Source organism: Saccostrea cucullata, unplaced genomic scaffold (assembly GCF_032062105.1).
Source record: "Saccostrea cucullata isolate Sc308-1 unplaced genomic scaffold, CSIRO_AGI_Scuc_v1 ctg43, whole genome shotgun sequence".
NCBI lineage: Eukaryota > Metazoa > Mollusca > Bivalvia > Ostreida > Ostreidae > Saccostrea > Saccostrea cuccullata.
Window position 1 is genome coordinate 830,078 of NW_026934231.1, and position 21,397 is coordinate 851,474.

Here is a 21,397-nt window from a genome sequence, read left to right on the forward strand (position 1 = left end):
TAAATTTACTGACTAGCTACATGAAGACATAAGCTGACGATCGTCAAAATTTTTAATCGAAGTCATGAATGGTCGACGCTTTCAACATATTCAATTAATAATGTTGCCCAAGGTTTGTTAAAATAACTCAGTTCATGGGTTGAAGTGTGTAATACGCAAATATTTCAAATTAATATGTCACAATGTAAACTAGTAAGGAACATTTTTAAACATTTATCGGGATATACATGTAAAAACGAATTGGTCATGTGATCTAATCACACGATCACATCACTGATCCGGAATTACATCTTGATAAAAATCTTTAAATGATGCCTTCTTTCTTTACTATATTACTCTAGAAATGGTGAAAATTCAGCAGAATAAAAAATATCTCAAATTGTATTTTGATAAAACCAAACTTTTATTTTTGGTTAATTTATAATCATAAAAAAACTGTACGAAAAAGTTCACGTCTATGTACATGTAAACCTCTATATTAGTTATATAAGAATAATTAGTAACTGCAAAATTAAATTATTTATTGCAAAATCTCTGTAAAGTTTAAACATATGGAAAAAAAATTGAAAAAAAAAATCAGTGATATAACATAATGCTAAAATAGTAAACAAATTGTATGAGATTAATGTCTATGGTTGTATCATTATTACATGTTATTATGATTTAATGGGATCGAATGAATCCTGCTTAGTTTTCTTGGCTGTCATGGCTGCTCTTTCAGACCACAGCATTTCCTCCTACTTCTCGAAGATACACTGTAAAGGAATAGCATTGTTACAATTGTTTAATTTAAAACCGTGGGTTCAAATATTCGTGGTTTGAAAGGATTTATATTGATTTCAAGGTATTCTTGAGATCACGATGAAAAACCACGTCTATCTACCGTCAATTTTATTGGATAAATTGAGATGCCCGGGGTACACGTATGTCTGAACTGATGTTTCAACGATTTCCAGACCATATAGAATATGCAAAATTTAACTTATGAGAAACTAAACATGTCAATTATTGCAATTTGATGGGATAAATTATCTGATTTTATTTTTCAAATAAATTCACTTGCTATTCAGATACTCAGCGGAGAAAGAAAATGTAAAGCAGTTGGAAATCATTATAATTTATTGCTTGATTGTAATATTATAACTCACAAAGTCATAGGTGGGGATCATTATTTTATGGCTTCCTTAACTTTATTTTATTACTTTTTAATTAACTGTCCTTACCAGGCAAAGCCACACAATAAGCCAGGGCCAGAAGAAGAGACTAATCACCAGGTTCAAACAAATCTTGTCTGCAAATCTGAAATCATAATTTAAAATCACATATATAATTCTTATAGCTGTCTTTTTAAGTGAGTTAATCATTTATTAAAGCGAAGTTTTCTATATTCTGTACATTCAGTTAAACGTCTCATATTAAATATTGATGCTGGTGATTTTTATCTTGCTATGACAAACAATTTTAGGTGATGTCAATCTCCACACGGAATGCGAGAAGAAAATTGATTTCCAGTGGAAAGTTAAAAAGTAAAAAACATAATCATATAACATCACTTCAGTCAATTTAATGCTTACGACAATCAGTGACAAAGATGACTTTAAAAAAGATTTTAATCTCTGAAAAACACTTTCTGTGCGGGACTATTAATTAAGAGATGACGACTAACAATCAAGTTTCTGTTGTCGTCTGCCCACGCGCCTTTGCTTGCTGAAGTGCATAGGTTGTCCAGTTCTCTATTCCGTGGGACGTACATCCCATAAGCATCATAAGTACAACATTGTATTTATCAGTTACATACATATAGTACAATAACATGTTATACACTTACCAACTAGTGACACATACATTTTATTATTTAGATTTATTGATTTAAACATTCCATTCGTAATTTATTAGCATGATATACATGCATATATTTCCTTAATTGATTTACATCTTTGGTATTTGTACTACAGAATAGTTGTATTAGTTTGAAGACACTTGGTCTTCGGGAGTAGTAATGTTTAATAAACTTGTCTCTTAAATCGTGAAAAACTGGACAAATGAATAAAAAATATTTTTCTTAAAAATAAATTACCAATAAGAGAATGTAAACAAAGAGTGGTAATTCGCAAAATTTTGAAACGTAAAAATTAATCGACACCATTTTGGTGAATTACATAAATAAAATCTTCTGTAAAAAATTTCCAGATTTACGGTACTATCTTTTTGATTACTATGAAACAAGTGAGCTAAACCTAGAGTGTACATTTCATTTTTTATACTCCTAATCCAGGGATATTAACTATTGATAGCAACAAGCAAATTCAAGAATTTGATGTCATGGTCGGTGGGATGTCAATATCTAAGGCACACTGTGTCAAATATGAATGCCCTATCATATGTCATTCAAAAGTTATCACAAAAGTTGATTTTTTTTTCCAAATTACCTCAAACATAAAGGTCAAGGTCAAGATATCATACCCTGCTCGGAAATATTGTCACAAGAAATGCACATGTCAAAACAATATAAAAACTCTCTCTTCTCTATCGAAAGTTACATGGAAAAATAACATATTTGAAAATAAGTCAAACGTAAAGGTCAAGGTTACTGGGTCAAAAATCATAGTGTATTTTGAAAGGTTTTGTCACAGGTAATATACATGTGAAAGGTGAAAGCCCTAAATCTTCTTATTAAATCTTTAATCATTAAAACGTTATGACCAAAGTTAAAGTTTTTGAAAAATAGGCCAAACTTCAAGGTCAATTTCACGGGGTAAAAAATTATGATGTATTTAGAAAGGTTTTGTCACAGGTATATACACCTGATTAATATAAACGCCCTTTCTCTTCACATTTAAAAGTTTTCGATACAAGGGCCATGTCAGCAAATACAAATTATTATTAAGTCAAAGGCTGACTGCCATTTTTCATACTTAGGCCATTATTTATATGTGTGCTGAATTGTCCACGGATTTTTCTATTATTTCCCGTTCATGACAAGAATTAAGCACACGGTGGGTGTTACTGATCAGCAGGGGATGCTCACTTCTCCATGGTACCTGATCCCACCTCTAACGTTTTAGAGGTCCGATTTGCTCTGCTCCAAATTTGTATTGTTTCAAGAACATTTGAGCTTAAATTCTCTTCAATATTTCCATATATTTCATTTAATGAGTAAAGAGTCGATCCTTACACCATCGAACCCAACTGCGGGACCTGGAGACCGGTTAATCTGGGGATGAGACCGTATAAACCGAGGTCCCGTGTCGCAATACAATGAAGCGCATTGAAGTGGTAAAATTTTCTGCTTGGATGGAACGTTTTGAGCTATCTTTAGACACACCCATTTTTTTAGAAAGGAAAAATCGGTCAAATGATTCAATCGAATACCTGTATAACAGGTATTTTATAAATATAATAGCCAATGAAATTGACGGTCTACATAAACACCGAGTAAACACGTGTTCGACTCATACATGTGCTATGATAACTCCAATAAACATGATAAAATCATAATTATGTACAAATTCGTTGCAATGCGTGTTTTACATAAGGCGGGTACTCTATACATAGTTCTTTCTTATTTAAAAATCTACATTTCAGTGTACCTCATGTTGCTTGTCGCGGAAAGTGTAGTGTCCTAAAACATTACACAGTGTTACAACGAATATTCCTTTCTCGTTTCTAAAGAAATGGGCGTGTCGTTATATTATAATTGACGTTCAAAACATGACTCAGAACGTTTCGTCCAAACGGAAAATTTTACCACTTCAATGCGCTTCATTGTATGTGCTGGCTAGAAAAAATATTTTTCACGGTCCATTGACCTCAATATGATGGAAAAATTATCGAAAGGGACAGTAAGGAAACAAACAACATATTATTGATTTCCTTTTTTTCCTTCTTTTTCTTTACTTTGTAAATACTTATGGCAGACGTCACGACTGCAAGGGGTTTAGTTTTCAAGAGGTTGTTAACAACATAGTATTAATTTAATCGTTTATATAGCAATGCAAAAACAATATGATAACTGATACTTGATATAATTTTATCACTGACTGCACGAATTATGTCTCTTTCTTCCTATTTACGCTGATTTACGCTGATTTATACTTAGTGTATTGTATGCGATCCAGCGGAAAGTGATTTCCTATTTCGTGACAGTTGCTAATATTTCAAACTTTGTTTTAAACAAAATGAGTTTGGATGGAGTCCCGTTTCTGCAATAAACCTTTTGAATCCGCCAATGTTTACACTACCAAACATTCGGGCACAATCCTCCCCCCCCCCCTCCCCCCAATCTTCCATACATAACTTTTTTCTATTCAAAATGTATACATTAAAAGGCTATTTCCCCTCTTCCCCACACCAGTTTGGACAAGTTTCCTTTTTGTTTGCTTGTCAGTTTTTTTCAGGTAAATTAAGTTTTTTTTTCTATGCCCCCTTATCAAACGCTTTAAATGTGTAAGTAACTCCTAATATACATGTATTTAAGCCTGAAAGTTATAAAGACCTTGCAGTGCAAGAATTTTACTCTGTTTTACATTAGCCCAAGATGGTGGCAACTTTTTAACAGGTCGAGACCACTACCTTATATGGAAGGCAATTTTCAACCCGTGACGATGTCTTCGTCACATTCGTTCTCCAATCAAGTGAATGAGTCTACTATGTGTTTACGATTCAATGGCGACACGTGGTTTTCTTCGGTTTAATGCACAATATTTGGAAAAACTGTAGAGCTTCTTGATCACTAAAATATAAGACCGAAATTGAAAGATTATATTCTAAAGGCATTGCTCCGTGCTCACATTTAATATTGGAGTTGTTTTAGATGATTAATAGTTGCTCCGAATACCGTACAAACTCTTTGACGTTTGCATGTACATAAAACACTTTCTGATAATAAATATCGAGGAGTTAAATAATAATTGCACACCTTCTCCTGTTGTCTAAAACTAAGGACCTATATCACCGTATACAACGGGTAACGCGGGGGAGTCGCTAAAAAGTATGGGGGAGTCGTTTTCAACGTATGGGGGAGTAGATTTTCACCGCTTCGGAGTCAGAGGAGATGTGGGTCACGTCTTTTTTCGGTATATATAAGATGTATTTACAAAAAACAAATATCCCACGGAAGATGGCAATAGTTAAGCTTTATCGTGGTCATTTGTCCGGCTATCATATACGTCTAGTTTTCTCAAACACTTCGAAACTATTTGACAGTTTTCATATTTACGTTGATCGGGTGGTAAAAACATGCATGATTTGCACAATCTACGGCTTGCGTAGGGATTCTCACATTTAAAACAGCGAGAGAAAACGTTTATCTTTTAAATGCAACAACTTAAACTTAACTAGACTTTATAAAAATTGATAATTAAGACATTTTCTCTTCAGACAGTAACGGTTACGTAGGGGGGAGTCGTTAATGGGAAAGCACATCGCAGGGGGAGTCGCAAAATAAAGTCAAATGCATATACTTAAATTGGTGTTGTTTTCATCTCTTTTATACTGCCAATACCTTTTTATTTATTCGTACATATCTATAAATCTATGTTTGGTTATTTACTTTATAATCTGAAGTAAAGAAAAGAGATTTTTTCTGTGGCTTTATCAGTTCCAGAAAACAATCAGCAATTTAGATTACATGAACAATTGGATTATATATCATCGGAGCACATGTGCTTGGGGACAGGATCCTCCCCCTCAGTATGTAATGTTCGTACATGTTTATCACAAAAATTCAAATCACGAATTCAGAACCCTCACTTCCAATATGAAAGCCTCTCCATAAAAAAAAATCAACCAGATTTATAATATGAAAAATTTCTTGATAATATCAACCATTTTTTTAAATTAGAAAATCTCAGATCTCTGACGTGTCTTCACGCCCCTTGACGTTTTCTTTGGAAAGGGGGTTAAATTTAACTGGTATATTGTCACGATTAGGCTCACAATTTATTATTTATTTATCATATGTAGTAACACATCTTCAGACACAAACGAATTAGTATGTTAATTGAGAATATTTTGGATAATCTGAGGTTAATACACATAGGTAAATGTACAGAATGAATGCTGAAGAAGGGACTGGATTGCATATTACCTAAAGCGCTGGAAATGTATGTCTATGATAAATAAAATGAGAAGTGTCAATGTAAAATTAATTAACCAAAAACTTTGAAAAGAAGAAATACGAAAATATTTCTTCAATGTATACATTTCATTATCATGATACCCTCCCTACCTTGCCCCAGCTATATACAGTTCCTCAGAACATATTACCCCCCTTTACCCCTCCCCTTCCGCAGTTTCGTGAACACATAGCATGGCGGGTTGTTGTACCAGAATCAGTCTGAGGCGACCAGCATTATACTTGTACATTCATAGACAGGGTTCGATGGCAACATGCGTTTTGTCGGACCCAAGAACCAAACTGTTTGCACGAGACGATTAGGCCGAAGGCAAATAGTTTTGTTCAAGGGGTCGACAAAACACGTTTTGCCAGATCTAGAGAACACATTCGATAAATGTTTTGAAATATATTTTACGGTTTATTATGATATTATCATGATGAAATTTTAGTTAACCCTCACTGCATTGAAAAACTGTCAATTTCGTAAAGTTCTGACAGCTGACCCCGCCCACACTTTGACGTAAACGGTGCAATATCTCATCAAAAGGTCCAACATCTCGCTCCACGGTCAAACAGCTATTTATTTGACTATTTGACTATTTGACTTATGAAAACAGTAGAAAGGTTATTCTTTTTGGTGTAAATTTATGTAACAATTTTTAAAAGTATAACAAACAAAAATTACAGACAACTCACCTGAAAAATTTTGACAAGCAAAATAAAAAATGGGTTGGTGAAAGGAGGTTACAACAGTTTGACAACCAAATTGTATAAACACATTAGCAAATAATATTTACTATAATTTAAGTATTCTGCAATAATAATAATAAAAAAAAAATGTTTGATATTATTAGGAAATTTCCAAATTATTAATCGGGTTGTTCTTTTTTTATGGAGAGGCTTTCATATTGGAAGTGAGGGTTCGTGAATTCGTGAATTGAATTGAATTGAATTTTTGTGATATACATGTACGAACATTATATACTGAAGGGGGGGGGGGGGGTTTCCAGTCCCCAAGCACATGTGCTCCGATGATATATAATCCAATTGTTCATGTAATCTAAATTGCTGATTGATAAAGCCAAAAAAAATCTCTTCTTAGCTTCAGATTATAAAGTAAATAACCAAACATAGATTTATAGATATCTACGAATAAATAACAAGAGGCCCATGGGCCTTATAGGTCACCTGAGCATTATGAAACAACTTTCCAGTGATTTAATTTATTTCATATTTTAAGCCAGATACTATGGCGTTTTGAAAGAGGTACCATTGATCATCATAACAATACACTTAGCAGTTGCTTACTTTGTTTACTTAATACCCATAGGCAGGGTGGGAACAAAAAATGCATTTCAAGTAATTAGTAATATTCAGCAATAATCAGTAATGCCCCTATCACACATGAACCCCTGACCCTTAGGCCTAGATCCACACATTGCACAATTTTTGAAAAGGCACCCTTCCTTTTCAAAAATATTTAATTAATACCATGGAGCAGATCTCAAACAATTCATCCAGTTTCAGGATATAAGTACACCCCTCCTATGGTACCCCTGACCCTGGGGCCTTGAATTTCAAAATTCTGGAAGATTAGGGTCCTTGCTTATCATAACTACATAGGTAGTTCATCTGCTTAATACCCAAGAGCAGAGAAGAAATTTTTCAAAGATTTAATGTATTTTCACTATATAATCAATAGAGCCCCACCCTATCACTAGAACCCCTGACCCTAGGGCCATAAAATCAAAATTTTGGAAGAGGTATTCTTCCTCATCATAACTATATACTTAGTTTATTTAATTCCAAGGAGCAGAAAAGAAATTATTTCAAAGAATTCATGTATTTTCATTATATAATCAATAGAACCCCACCCTAACACCAGAACCCATGACCCTGGGGCCATAAAATTCACAATTTTGGTAGAGGCACTCTTACACATCATAACTATGCTATTAGTTAGTTTATTTTCAACCCAGGAGCAAAGAAGAAGATTTTCATAAAATTCATGTATTTTCAATATATAATCAATAGAGCCCCACTCTAACACCAGAACCCCTGTCCCTGGGGCCATAAAATTTACAAATTCACAAAAAAAGAAAAAAATTAAAAGTTGCCCAAACTCGAAAATCCTATTTAATGGGGGGGGGGGGGGGGGGGGGGGGGGGGGGGGGGGGCTTGTGGCCAACTTTTCCAAAGCAAGTTACTTTTACCTCCAATTTTTTTTCACTACATTTCCTTCATATAACTATACTATGGTAATAAGTGGGGGGCCAACAATCCTTTCAATGAACATTTACTATAGTAAAGATAATGTTGGAGAAAAAAGTTGGGGGGGGGGGCAGCCCCCCCCCGCCTGTTGCTACGTCTCTGAATAATGCATTTTCACTATATACTTATTTAGCCCCGCCCTAACACCAGAACCCCTGACCCTGGGGCCATAAAATTCACAATTTTGGTAGAGGACTCAATATTGATTACAATCATGCAAACAGTTTGACTGCTTGATGTCCTGGAGTAAAGAAGAAGATTTCTGACGATTGCATTAATTTTAGTGGTTTTTGCCCCACCCCCAGGCCCCAGGCGAGCAGGGACCATGAAATTCACAATTTCGGTTACCCTTCACCAATAGATGCTTTGTGCCAAATTGGTTTAAATTGGTTCAGTGGTTCCAGAGAAGAAGCTGAAAATGTTCAAATGTTAACGAACAACGCACGACGACGGACGAAAACAGATAGCAATAGGTCACCTGAGTGACCTAAAAAGGTATTGGCAGTATAAAAGAGATGAAAACAACACCAATTTAAGTATATGCATTTGACTTTATTTTGCGACTCCCCCTGCGATGTGCTTTCCCATTAACGACTCCCCCCTACGTAACCGTTACTGTCTGAAGAGAAAATGTCTTAATTATCAATTTTTATAAAGTCTAGTTAAGTTTAAGTTGTTGCATTTAAAAGATAAACGTTTTCACTCGCTGTTTTAAATGTGAGAATCCCTACGCAAGCCGTAGATTGTGCAAATCATGCATGTTTTTACCACCCGATCAACGTAAATATGAAAACTGTCAAATAGTTTCAAAGTGTTTGAGAAAACTAGACGTATATGATAGCCGGACAAATGACCACGATAAAGCTTAACTATTGCCATCTTCCGTGGGATATTTGTTTTTTGTAAATACATCTTATATATACCGAAAAAAGACGTGACCCACATCTCCTCTGACTCCGAAGCGGTGAAAATCTACTCCCCCATACGTTGAAAACGACTCCCCCATACTTTTTAGCGACTCCCCCGCGTTACCCGTTGTATACGGTGTATATACTACCTGCTAAAACTATGTACACGTATATCAAGCGAAAAAAAAACTCAATGTTTTATCGACACGATAGCACCTACGTCTCTTTGAACAATGGGGTTAGGCTGATGTATTATAAGTTGATATAAGGCTTCATATAGCAAATTTTGTAAATGTGAGTATAGAAATAAAAGATTATACATAATTTTAAATATTTCTTTCACAAATCTCAAAAAAGAATCAACTAGAACTGTCCAATTGGGACAAATACCCCCCGCTGGGTTTTTCAGAGAAGGTGCCAATTCAAAAATACTTTATGGATCTAGAGGTGTTCACAATTTACTTACAAAAATTTGCAGTGAAATATAATTGCTCATCATGTTTCTTAATGAATGAAACAAATGTGCAACCAAATGAAACATCAATACTAATACATTGTAATTCCATTGTAACATTTTTTTTTTAATTTTTTCATTTTATTTTTTTTATCACTGCATTAAAAAAATATATTGCAATTATGTGTTATGTCACTCTGCAAACTGATTGTTGAAAAAAAACCATTATACAAAATCAAATTAATCTTGATATATCAATTTGAAATGCATTTTGAAAATAAAGAGCTGGTCATCCAGTAATGAAGTGCTTTGACAGACAATAAATTACAATTAAGAGAATAAGAGAAGAGAGATCTTTAATTCTTGTGCCTTATTCCCTGGAGACACATGCTTGATAAGAGATATGCCTTAACAACTTCCAACACCAAACTCATTAATTTATCTTTAACTGGATGCATGTCCAGTCATTATTCCCAAGAGACAAATGAAATTACATTATCTTCTGTGCAATGTAAAAACTGTTTTTAACACTTGATGATGTTTCTTTTTTTAAGTTTTTATGAGTAGTTTAAAGCTGTAGTATTTTTGAACAGATATTCTAGATTCTACATCTCAAACCTTATACATGAGCCCAAAATGAACAAGTCAATTAAAATAAAAAATAAAACCTGTAAAATGCAAAAAAATTAACAAAAACAGTTGAAAATTTCAGGTGCACACCTTCATATGGTGAATAATAAGTGTTCAAATTTTCAGATTAATCCTTGCAATAGTTTCTGAGAAACGGTCCAGACAAAACCACAAAATAAAAATGAAAAAACACCTGTAAAATTCAAATAATAATCTAATCAAGATGAAAATATCAGGTGCACAACTTCATATGGTGAATAATATGTGTACAAATTTTCAGACAAATCCTTCCAATAGTTTCTGAGTAATGGTCCGGACAAAATCTCGTCTACAGACAGACAGACAGACAGACAGACGGACAGACGGACATGGTGATTCCAATATACCCCCCTAAACTTCGTTTGCGGGGGGTATAAAAATAAGTTTCCTAGGGACAATTCAAGTTGCTCTTTATTTTCAACACAGCTGGGTACTTGTAGTAGCCCGCAATCACAGGCACCTGACGTTACTTATTTTTCTTTTAAAGGTACTTGGACACAGATTTGAAGTTGATATTTTCTGTATAATATCACGAATTATATATTTTAATAGCATTTCACACAAAAATTAATTAAATATCTTATTTCATTTAAAAGTTATTAAAAAATTAAATATTTTGGCGAGTTTGATTGACACATTCTTCCACTTTTACAAATTTTAACTTTATTCTTAATCCTTCGGAAAAGTGGCAATCTTGTTGTGTATTAATGAGAAATATTTTAAAAAACTTAAATCCAGAAAAACAATTTTTAGTTGACATGTTAGAAAGCAAAACTTCTTTACAAGTATCGTCATTCCGTTGTGTACAGAGTTTAGCAAATCGAGCACACTTGTGTTATAAAAACAGTTTTTGTAAACAGGGCTAGAGCTCTGTTATTGTTTGGTGTTTACGATTCACCGGGTGCGTTAAATCGCCAAAGTCTGTTCACCACAACTGCACGGACTGACAATAAATTGTGTGTTTGTTTTGCTTTCGAACATGTCTTCTCTGAATTTTCTGGATTATAGTATTAATATTTTTCATTAATACACAACAAGATTTCCACTTTACCTAAGGATTAAGAATAAAGTTAAAATTTGTGAAAGTGCAAGGATGTGTCAATCAAACCCGCCAAAAAATTTTAATTTTTCAATAACTTTTAAATGAAATAAGATATTTAATTAATTTTTGTGTGAAATGCTATGAAAATATATAATTTGTAATATTATACAGAAAAAATGAACTTCAAATCTGTGTCCAAGTACCTTTAATAAAAAAAATATACCCATACCTAATAATAAACGTATGGGTATATTTTTTTATTAAAAGAAAAATAAGTAACGTCAGGTGCCTGTGCCCACAATGTATTGCGGCTCGTTCAGCAGTAGGTAAAGTAAACAGATAGCTAATTTACATGCAAATTTATGCTGACGTCAGAAAATCTAGTGGTCTTGGGCTGTTTAAAGTGTAGATTCAGTTATGTATGATTCAACAGAAGTCGAAATGACGCACTTTACATTATTTGCATAATGTAAAGTATATTGCACTATTGTAAAGTATCCGTATGATAAATGTACCCCCCCCCCCCCCTGAAAAAATAGACATGTTCCCCCAAAGCATTAAGAAAAATAAAACAATCAGAAATGAATAAAATATTTTAAAGATAACGAACAGTTTAAAAATAAAAAAAATATGAATGTAATCAATAACATATTTAGTTCAGAACTCTATATAGTAAATTAAAAAGTAGATGCATTTACTATAATTACATGCATTTTGTACAATAGCACTTGATGTGTACTTAAAACTGCAGAACTAGAACATGAAGAAGATTTTACACTTAAAAGGAATAATTCACCTTCTCTACACTAGTATACGGGGTAAAATACGAGGTAATCTGCCCCTACATACCTAATCCCCTAGTCCTGGGGCAATAAATCTTAAAAAAAAAATTATTATACACACATAATTTTCACAACCAAGCACTTATTTTTATCAGAAAAATACCCAGGAGAACAGATTTTAAACAAGGCAATTTATTACATAATCAATGCAGTCCCCCTAAACACAAGAATTGCCATGAAAAATGTTGGAAGCGGATTTCTCGTCATAAGTATCCATATTTTGTTTGCCAGTTCAAATCTTTTTATAGATAGCAAAGACTGTTTTTAACAGATAAATACATGCCAATATTTTAATCGTATGGAAAAGGAAATGTGCAAGTGCAATCTGATTAAAATCACATCTTTGGAACGCTCCGAAATTCTGATGGTTGCTTTACAGTCCAAGTGTTTTGTAAAATGGAAAAAAATCAACTAAGTACCAGTATCCGTAATTGATGAAACTTTTTAATATTGCTGTTAAAAAAACAAATTGAAACCATGCGAGCCTTAAGGATGCTGTTAATAAGTACATGTACAATATACTTAAAAGGTCACTTGTTTTCAATAAATGGGTTTTAAAATAATTTTAGTAAATAAATAAACGTAGGATATGTCATAATAGTTCTAGAAGGAAAGGTTTGTAACAATATCATTTTTTTTTTGGAAAGGCTCATAATTATAACTGTAAAGTAGATTGATTGTAACGATGTTGTTTTACGTCCAATTCGAGAATAATTTTTTCACTCTCATTAAGACGACACCTTATACTGGTGAAGGATTTCAAATTTAGACCAATACTTGGCCATCGAGCAGTGATGGATCCTTATCGTAACAACACCTGCCGTGATACGGGGCCTCGGTTTTCGAGGTCTCATCCGAAGGACCCGCAAACTTCACTTAAAAATGCCGGGCCGCGGCGCTTGGTGAAGGAAAAATTGCAACCTATTTTTAACGACGTCAGTCGCAGCATTTAATAAATATTGCATGATGGTTATATATTTTGGACAGACTAATTGAAATTCAAACAAAAAAAACCCAGTGTACCTCTCGGGCACCTGTTGTATGACAACCGGTGCTGGTGCCCCTCCCCCTACCACAACTGTCGTGTTGGTGTGATGGGAATGTTGCGGGGGCGGGGCATATCCTTGTGGGGGTGGGGCATATCCATGTTGGGGCGGTGGATATCCTTGTGGTCCGGGGGCATATCCTTGTGGGGGTGGGCCGTAACCCTGTGGGGGCTGGCCGTAACCCTGTTGAGGTGGTGGATAACCTTGAGGGGGTTGATACGGAGGCGGTTTATCCTGAAAACAGAGAAAAATGTTGTCTTAGATTAAAGAAAGGAGGAAGCTATCGATATGAAAGCAGTCCGAAAACTGTAGGAATTAAGAAATATTCCAACAATAATGTGCCTACGAAAATATTTTGCATTGAAATTTCTCTTTTGACAGCCTCCCGCTGTATTCAACATTTCAATAACTGGATTTTTCCTACCTAGTCATTCATCTTGCTTAAATTTTCATATTTTACAGATAAATGGCTATAACTTCATGTCTTCGCTCGGCAACAGGTTAGAGAATATGTACTCAAGTAAAGAAACCTCTTTTAAATCTTTTATGAGTTGTTTTCGATTAAATCTGAAGACTCAATAGTCTTGAAATAAGATAACCATTGCGTGGTAAAATTGAACTCAACTCGTTAATAAGCCATATCAGTTTTCCTATCTCAAGACTATATGCCTCTTCTCATTCGTTTCACGTGATTGCTTTTTAGCTGGTCGCTGCGGCTAGTCCAAAATATCTGACGTTTTCCAGGCTTTTTCACGATTTTGAAAAAGTTACGATTTTGATATTTTATATACTAGATTAACATAAGAATCGGCGCCATTAAGAAAACTGGAAATTCCCCGCCTCTGACAAGAGGCAGCATTCTCGGGTTGATTTTCGATATCTCTGCGATCCAAATTTTTCCATGGCATGTAAAATGCCAAAATCGTAAAAAAAAAAAAAAAAAAAAAAAAAAAGACTGGAAAACATATTAAGATATTTCGGACTACGCTGTGCAGCTTGCAGTACACATACTCAAATATCTTACGCTGTTGATTCTGTTTGTTTTCCTTTTATTTCATTGAATGTGCATTTGTGTTTGTTTTACTTGGTCATGCATTGCCCAGTGCAAATGATATCGAATATCTTTTGGTGCGTAATGAGGTGAAAGAAAACGTGTTTGTTGCACCCTATAGTATATCACGATGACAATGAACTTCAGTGTAAAATCTGCAGCATGCATTGAACCGTGAACATGACTTTTTTTTTTAAATTTATTTTTTAAAGAAAACTTTAAAATGTAATTGGGATTGTTCAAATCTTACAGACAAGCAGTTTTTGTATATTCAAAATTTCTTTTCATTTTTTTAAAAATCTATCCTATATGTATTCGTAAATTGTTTCCAAAATGATTTACTCATTAGTTTGAAAAATATTCTTTTCTTAAATATTGAAAAAAAAATTAAATGTTAATCTGAATTTTCTTGATATGTTTTGATAGGTATTTATGTGTTGTATTTTTGAACAGTAAATTAAAATATGAAGCATCGTACTCTTTAATAATTCAACATTTACATTTTCATTTAAAAACACACACACACACAAAATCAAATAAAATATAAAAACAAATATCACTCTTTTCATGCTGAAAACATACATCGATTTTTCCAAAAAAAAAAAAAAAAAGTATAGATCTTTTTCTTGTCGTAAAAAAGATCCATGTGACTAAAAAAAATCTGTGTGAACATGCTACACAAGAATTTACAAATACGAGTATTAGTACTACTTCATTTGACAAGATAAATATTGTAATCATTGTAAATCATAAAAAAACCCATCGAGGTGATTCAAATTTAAGAATATATATACATGTAACACTAAATACATGTAACACTAAATATACGCGAAAATACTTACAGACATATCTCTGTTTTGTTATCTACAAAGAAATTAAATTAATACATTTGATTGATTTCGTAGAACATGAAGTTAAGAATTATGAAAAGACATGTTAGTACATGTATGTGCTTATACATGTTTATGCTTTAATAATGTGCACTTCTGCAAAATGATATTTTGTGTGCAATAATCAATTATCCCATTATCATGATTATGCAAAATTTATTCAAGAATGCAAACTGAATTGCAATGATCCGAATAAAATACGATGGCCGATATAAGTCTAAAATATAATAACATGGCTTATAGTTTTTTAAATAAAAAATATATAAATAAAATTTTAAAAACCTGACTCTTATAATGATAATAAAATGTCCAAGTACATTACGTTTGAGGTGTACATGTATACAGACAAAGAATTCTACTCCAAATATATAATTATATTTAAAAAATCATAATTAATCTTTTCATAGGTGGATCTCGATTGACAACCCCTTAAAATATTTAACCCTTAGGCTTGCTGGACATTTTTTCACCGATTACATTTATTACATCTTTTTTTCATTTACTTGAATTTTCATGCATAGAATTTACTATAAACACCCATGGATGTAAGCCAATGTCTGTTCACTTCTCTACATAGAATTCGAATAATATGGACCTACGAAAATAACAAGTATTATCATTAATACCGCTGAAACACAATTATATATAATACTGTAAAAACTGGAATTGAACATATACCAATTAAAATTAATTATCTTTAAGACATACTGAAATCGGCCACGTAATAAAAACAATTCAATTCGTTTAGTGTAATATGCATATTTTTTAATCGATTCCTTGCAATACATCCGGTTTCGGTATCTTTTCTGGGAATCACATTCATGTTATCAGAAAACGGGGACCAGACGCGGTAGGCGACATATCAGCATTATACACGGGGTATCAATATTCAGAACAAGACAAAAGCAACTTTAAAAAGTGTTTATCCCCAAAAATTGAAAGAAATATATAGGTTTAAAAAAGAACTACTAAACCACCTACACGATTTTTCTTTTTCTTCCTGAATTCAGAGATCCACCTTACTACAACAAAGAGTAGACAAGGAAAGGCAGTCAATAAATGAAATTTTAAAATGTTCATTTTAAAATAATGTCAGTAAAAGATTATTCATCAAAAGAGTAGGGAACCGCAACCAACCCCCTTTCCGTAATACACTGAGGCCTGCGTAACGTTATACATGTATTTAATTGTATAGAAACACCTAAAAATGACAAATAGTGCGTCTGGCCCCCGTGCTTACAATAATTTTTCTCTTATCAACCTCTTTTATATATTCCGTCCAAGAATTTGGCCTAATTGAAATTGTGTATCCTCTATAACCAGTCCACTGATGACATCCACTATACTTGACTTCCGCACTATTCCCCGTCCCTTCAAAACTAGCCACAGTACCTACCTAATTAAAACAAAATATCAATCCAAGGATACCGACATAAGCCGGAGACTCTTTTTGGTTAGTCTTATAGGTATATGGGCATCACTATACTCACTATTTTAAATGTCTCGTATACACCTACCTGTCTAAATCAATTCTTGTGGCAAGATAAACATGAAAAGGTGAAAAGTTTTAACTGATAATGCATGCGACTTTTGCCTGGATGTTATTATTATTATGTAATATACTGAGATATCGACCGGCGATTGTTTGAATACAAATTATTATAAACAGGTAAAAGGCCTGGAATTTACCTGCATGCTTTTCCAAGGTACACAGGACCTGGCATTGCTAACTCAACAAAAAGTACATTTTATATCATGATCTTACCTAGACCGTAGACGATATATAATAGCTTCTTTTTAAATTATTTCCTCTTTGTTTAAATCCTTAACTGTAGTCATGTTCACGTGGTTTGTAAACGGGGCTTACTAAGATCTATGGAAGCCCATTGAAATGTTAATTGTCGACGAAACCTGGTGCTAGCTCCGGTTTTTATCTCTTCAACTTGAACGAGGGTCATTCAAAAGATACGTAGACAATGTTCCTCCTCCACATACAAATTTTACAAGATTACAGATCGACATATTTTCTAATAAATAAAAAAAACTAGAAATATGTCCATAGGACATGAATGCCCCGCCGAGGATATATTAGTAAAGCAACATGAAAATTTGTATGTGTATAAAATTTGATCAGAATATCTTGAATAGTGTGGCAGCTGAATTGCTTGTTTGGAAAATATAGGTCAGATCCAGCATCCGAAGCAAGTCTGATAGTGTCCATCCCTAGATGCATCATCCATGCAAGTTTGGTCGAAGTAGGGCTTATAGTTCCTTAGGAATGAACCTGCTCCATTAACTTTAACCTGGTCACCCATCTGGAAAATGTAGGTCAGATCCAGCATCCGAAGCAAGTCTGGTAGTGTTCATCCCTAGATGCATCATCCGTTCAAGTTTGGTTTGGGTAGGGCTTATAGTTCCTTGGAAATGGACCTGTTCCAAAAACTTTAACCTGGTCACTCATCTGGAAAATGTACCGGTAGGTCAGATCCAGCATCCCAAGCAAGTCTGGTAGTGTTCATCCAGAGATGCATCATCCGTGCAAGTTTGTATCAACATGTGGAGTTTGATAACACCATCTTGAATGGTATGTTTAAAACTGAGCTAAACACTAATTTAAGAAAAGTGAGGTCAAGGTCAAAGGAAAGGTCAAGGTCATAAAATGTTGATGCAGTTGCATAGCTCTCATCAATATCTATCAGCATATGAAGTTTGATGAAAATATCTTTGATAGTATCTTTGAAACTTAGCTTTGAACAGAGCTAAACGCAAAGTGTGACGGAAGGACAGAAGGACAGAAGGACGGAAGACGGACATGTCAAACACTATATGCCCCGGCCATATTCATGGCGGGGCATAAAAACATTTATCTTATCGATGTGTGACGTTTCATTGCATTTGATTAAAATGGAACTCATGTTAGCCAGTTTTAAAATCAGATGTATAACTGGCTTACTGTTATGGAGCACAGATTTGAATTTGAGAAAATAAGTTTTGTTGTGTTTTGATGAAAATATTAATATCAATTCTCTGTAATTATCAAAATTGGTTGGCCACGCATAGAAAAACATTTTGATTTTTTTATAATAATTTTAAACAGCTATGTCATTAATTGTAAAATCTAAAGTGTGTTTATGAAATAGATCCTTGGTTGCCATAGAAACGGGGTGCAAAATTCTCAATTTCGTTAATTTTGAAAAACGTGTACTTATCAAGAAAAACTGTGTTCAAAAAATGAAAAGGGATAACTTAATATGTTTTCATTATTTAAATTTAATCCTACAGATTCAAGTAATTATATCTGTAGTTTTAATTTAATCTCTCAATAGTAAATGGCCATTTTACATATTATAACATATCAGATATGTGATTGGTTTAGTGGAGTTTTTGGAGGCTTAAAACAAAAAAGGCACACTGATTACAAATTTAGTAATAATTAATTATGAAAGGCTGATATTTAATTATATCAAAATATGTAAAATATTGGTGGGAGACTCAAAGATGTAAAAGGAATTCAAAGGTAAAGATTACTTTTTTTTACATTTTGAAGCATTTTTTGCTTCCCAATTACTTCCCTTGAACTACTCTCTAACGTTTGGAGGTACAATGTGTATTTAGTAAACAGCAATGAACATTTTCTGGCGAAAGATACAGTCTGGAAGAAGAAAAGAAGGCTAGACATCTTAAACAATGAAGACAGAAGGTAAATTTATGTATATACTGAGCATTACAAAAATATCAAGATTAACAAATGCATATTTTCTTAATTTTATTTGCCTTACAATACACAATTGTTTTACCGGTAGTGGTCAGTGGTCCTTATCAAATTAAGCGAGCTATACCTTTTGACAGTTTGACTTTCTGACCAATGAATTAATTATTTTTATTAATAAAAATGAATTTGAAGCATATAAACATCATTTTCTGATACAGCTGAACCCCCCCCCCCCCCCGAAATATAAATGTCTGTATAGAGATTGTATAAAATCTGTGCCATTCAGTAGGTTTACTTTTTATGATGTGCTGAGAGAGACTTTTAAGTGAGCATTATTTATCTTTATAATATAAATTTCCTCTTCTGTCAGTTTTCATTCATTGTTTATCCTATTATTTCAATTCTTTATTGGCATTAGGCACATATTTTACAGAATTGTGTTGTTAAAATATTTAACTACAGCAAGTTTGTTTCTATAAAAAAAAGTGCATCAAACGTTTATAATGTGTGAGCACAAGCATAAAGTAGCTAAGTTTTTTAAATAGTATTCTATATATCAGCAAAATGTGGTCATGGTTCATAAGCAGAAAATAGGAAAACAGCATGTTTGTTTTGATGTCATTGTTTTATTTAATAGCTTCTATCTTTTAAACTTTAAATTTATTAGCTCACCTGAGCTGAAAGCTCAAGTGAGCTTTTCTGATCACATTTTGTCCGGCGTCCGTCTGTCTGTCCGTCTGTCTGTCTGTCTGTAAACTTTTCACATTTTCGACTTCTTCTCAAGAACCGCTGGGCCAATTTCAAGCAAACTTGCCACAAAGTATCGTTGGGTGAAGGGGATTCAAGTTTGTTCAAATGAAGGGCCACGCCCTCATTCAAGGGGAGATAATTGGGAATAAATGAAAATTTGGTGGCATATTTTAAAAATCTTCTTCTCAAGAACCACTGTGCCAGGAAAGATTAAACTTATGGAGAAACATCCTCAGGTAGTGTAGATTCAAGTTTGTTCAAATCATGACCCCCGGGGGTAAGGCGGGGCCAAAATGGCCGACCAAAGTTTTACATAGAAATATATAGGAAAATTCTTTGAAAATCTTCTTCTCAAGAATGACAAAGCCATAATTCATCATATTTATATGGAAGCATGCTCAGGTAGTGTAGATTCAAGTTTGTTCAAATCATGACCCCCCGGGGTAGGGCGGGGCCAAAATGGCCGACCAAAGTTTTACATAGAAATATATAGGAAAATTCTTTAAAAATCTTCTTCTCAAGAATGACAAAGCCATAATTCATCATATATATATGGAAGCATGCTCAGGTAGTGTAGATTCAAGTTTGTTCAAATCATGACCCCGGGGGGTAGGGCGGGGCCAAAATGGCCGACCAAAGTTTTACATAGAAATATATAGGAAAATTCTTTAAAAATCTTCTTCTCAAGAATGACAAAACCATAATTCATCATATTTATATGGAAGCATGCTCAGGTAGTGTAGATTCAAATTTGTTCAAATCACGTCCCCCGGGGCTAGGGCGGGGCCAAAATGGCCGACCAAAGTTTTCAAAGATCATATATAGGAAAATTCTTTAAAAATCATTTTCTAAAAAATAGCAAATCCATGATTGGTCATGGGACTACTTTTGGATTTAAACTTTACAATAAAAAACCATTTTCTACTTTTTCCTACCCTTAGTGCTCAGGTGAGCGATGTGGCCCATGGGCCTCTTGTTATATATCTATCCAAAACTGTACTATATGTATTGACAAAATAGATCTAGGTTAAGAATGCACTGGAAATATTGAGTTATTTTTGTTTATATAGACTCTTATTGGCCTGTGAAGTACCAGTACTGTATAATCTATAGTTCAATTTTGTGTGAATAATAATAATCTTTTCAAATAGCGAACAGTAAAAAATATATATGTACACTTTATATATATGTATTAGTGTTAAAACAAAATTTAACTAGAGGTACTGTTAGCAATGGGCTCACTAAATGATACCCCCTGCCTCCCATATGGTTATAACTGATGACAAATCCATGTTTTACTGTGGCCGGGAAACCCAAAATATGTGTCGAATCAAAAAGTAAAATAGGAGGTGCACAATGGCAATATGTAATAAAGATTCTGTGAAAGGTTCATTAAATTTCACTCATTGCAATGGTATAAGAGGAGTTGCGGATAATAAGAGATGGGTACCCTAAAGCGTAACAGACAGACAGCCGTACAGACAGATGGACGTACAGCTAGACGGACATACCGATTACAGTATACCCTTCCACTTTTCAAGCGGAGGGTATAATAAAACTATATACATGTACATGTAGAATATTCACCTCTGATTTATAATGATATTTGTTTTATACATGTACACACTGACCATGTTTTATAAT

General features: G+C 33.6%; 1 protein-coding gene across 1 annotated transcript; it reads right to left on the reverse strand.

Annotated features, from left to right (window-relative positions):
• Window positions 1–500: 500 nt before the first annotated feature.
• Window positions 501–16,889, reverse strand: LOC134240300 (protein SPEC3-like). Its single transcript, XM_062722406.1, has 5 exons — window positions 16,809–16,889; window positions 15,244–15,265; window positions 13,328–13,584; window positions 1,224–1,299; window positions 501–755 (listed from the first exon to the last, which is right to left on the reverse strand). Exons 2-5 carry the CDS (start codon window positions 15,247–15,249, stop codon window positions 738–740), a joined length of 357 nt encoding a protein of 118 aa, XP_062578390.1. The 5' UTR covers window positions 15,250–15,265; window positions 16,809–16,889; the 3' UTR covers window positions 501–737.
• Between the last annotated feature and the right edge of the window lie 4,508 nt (window positions 16,890–21,397).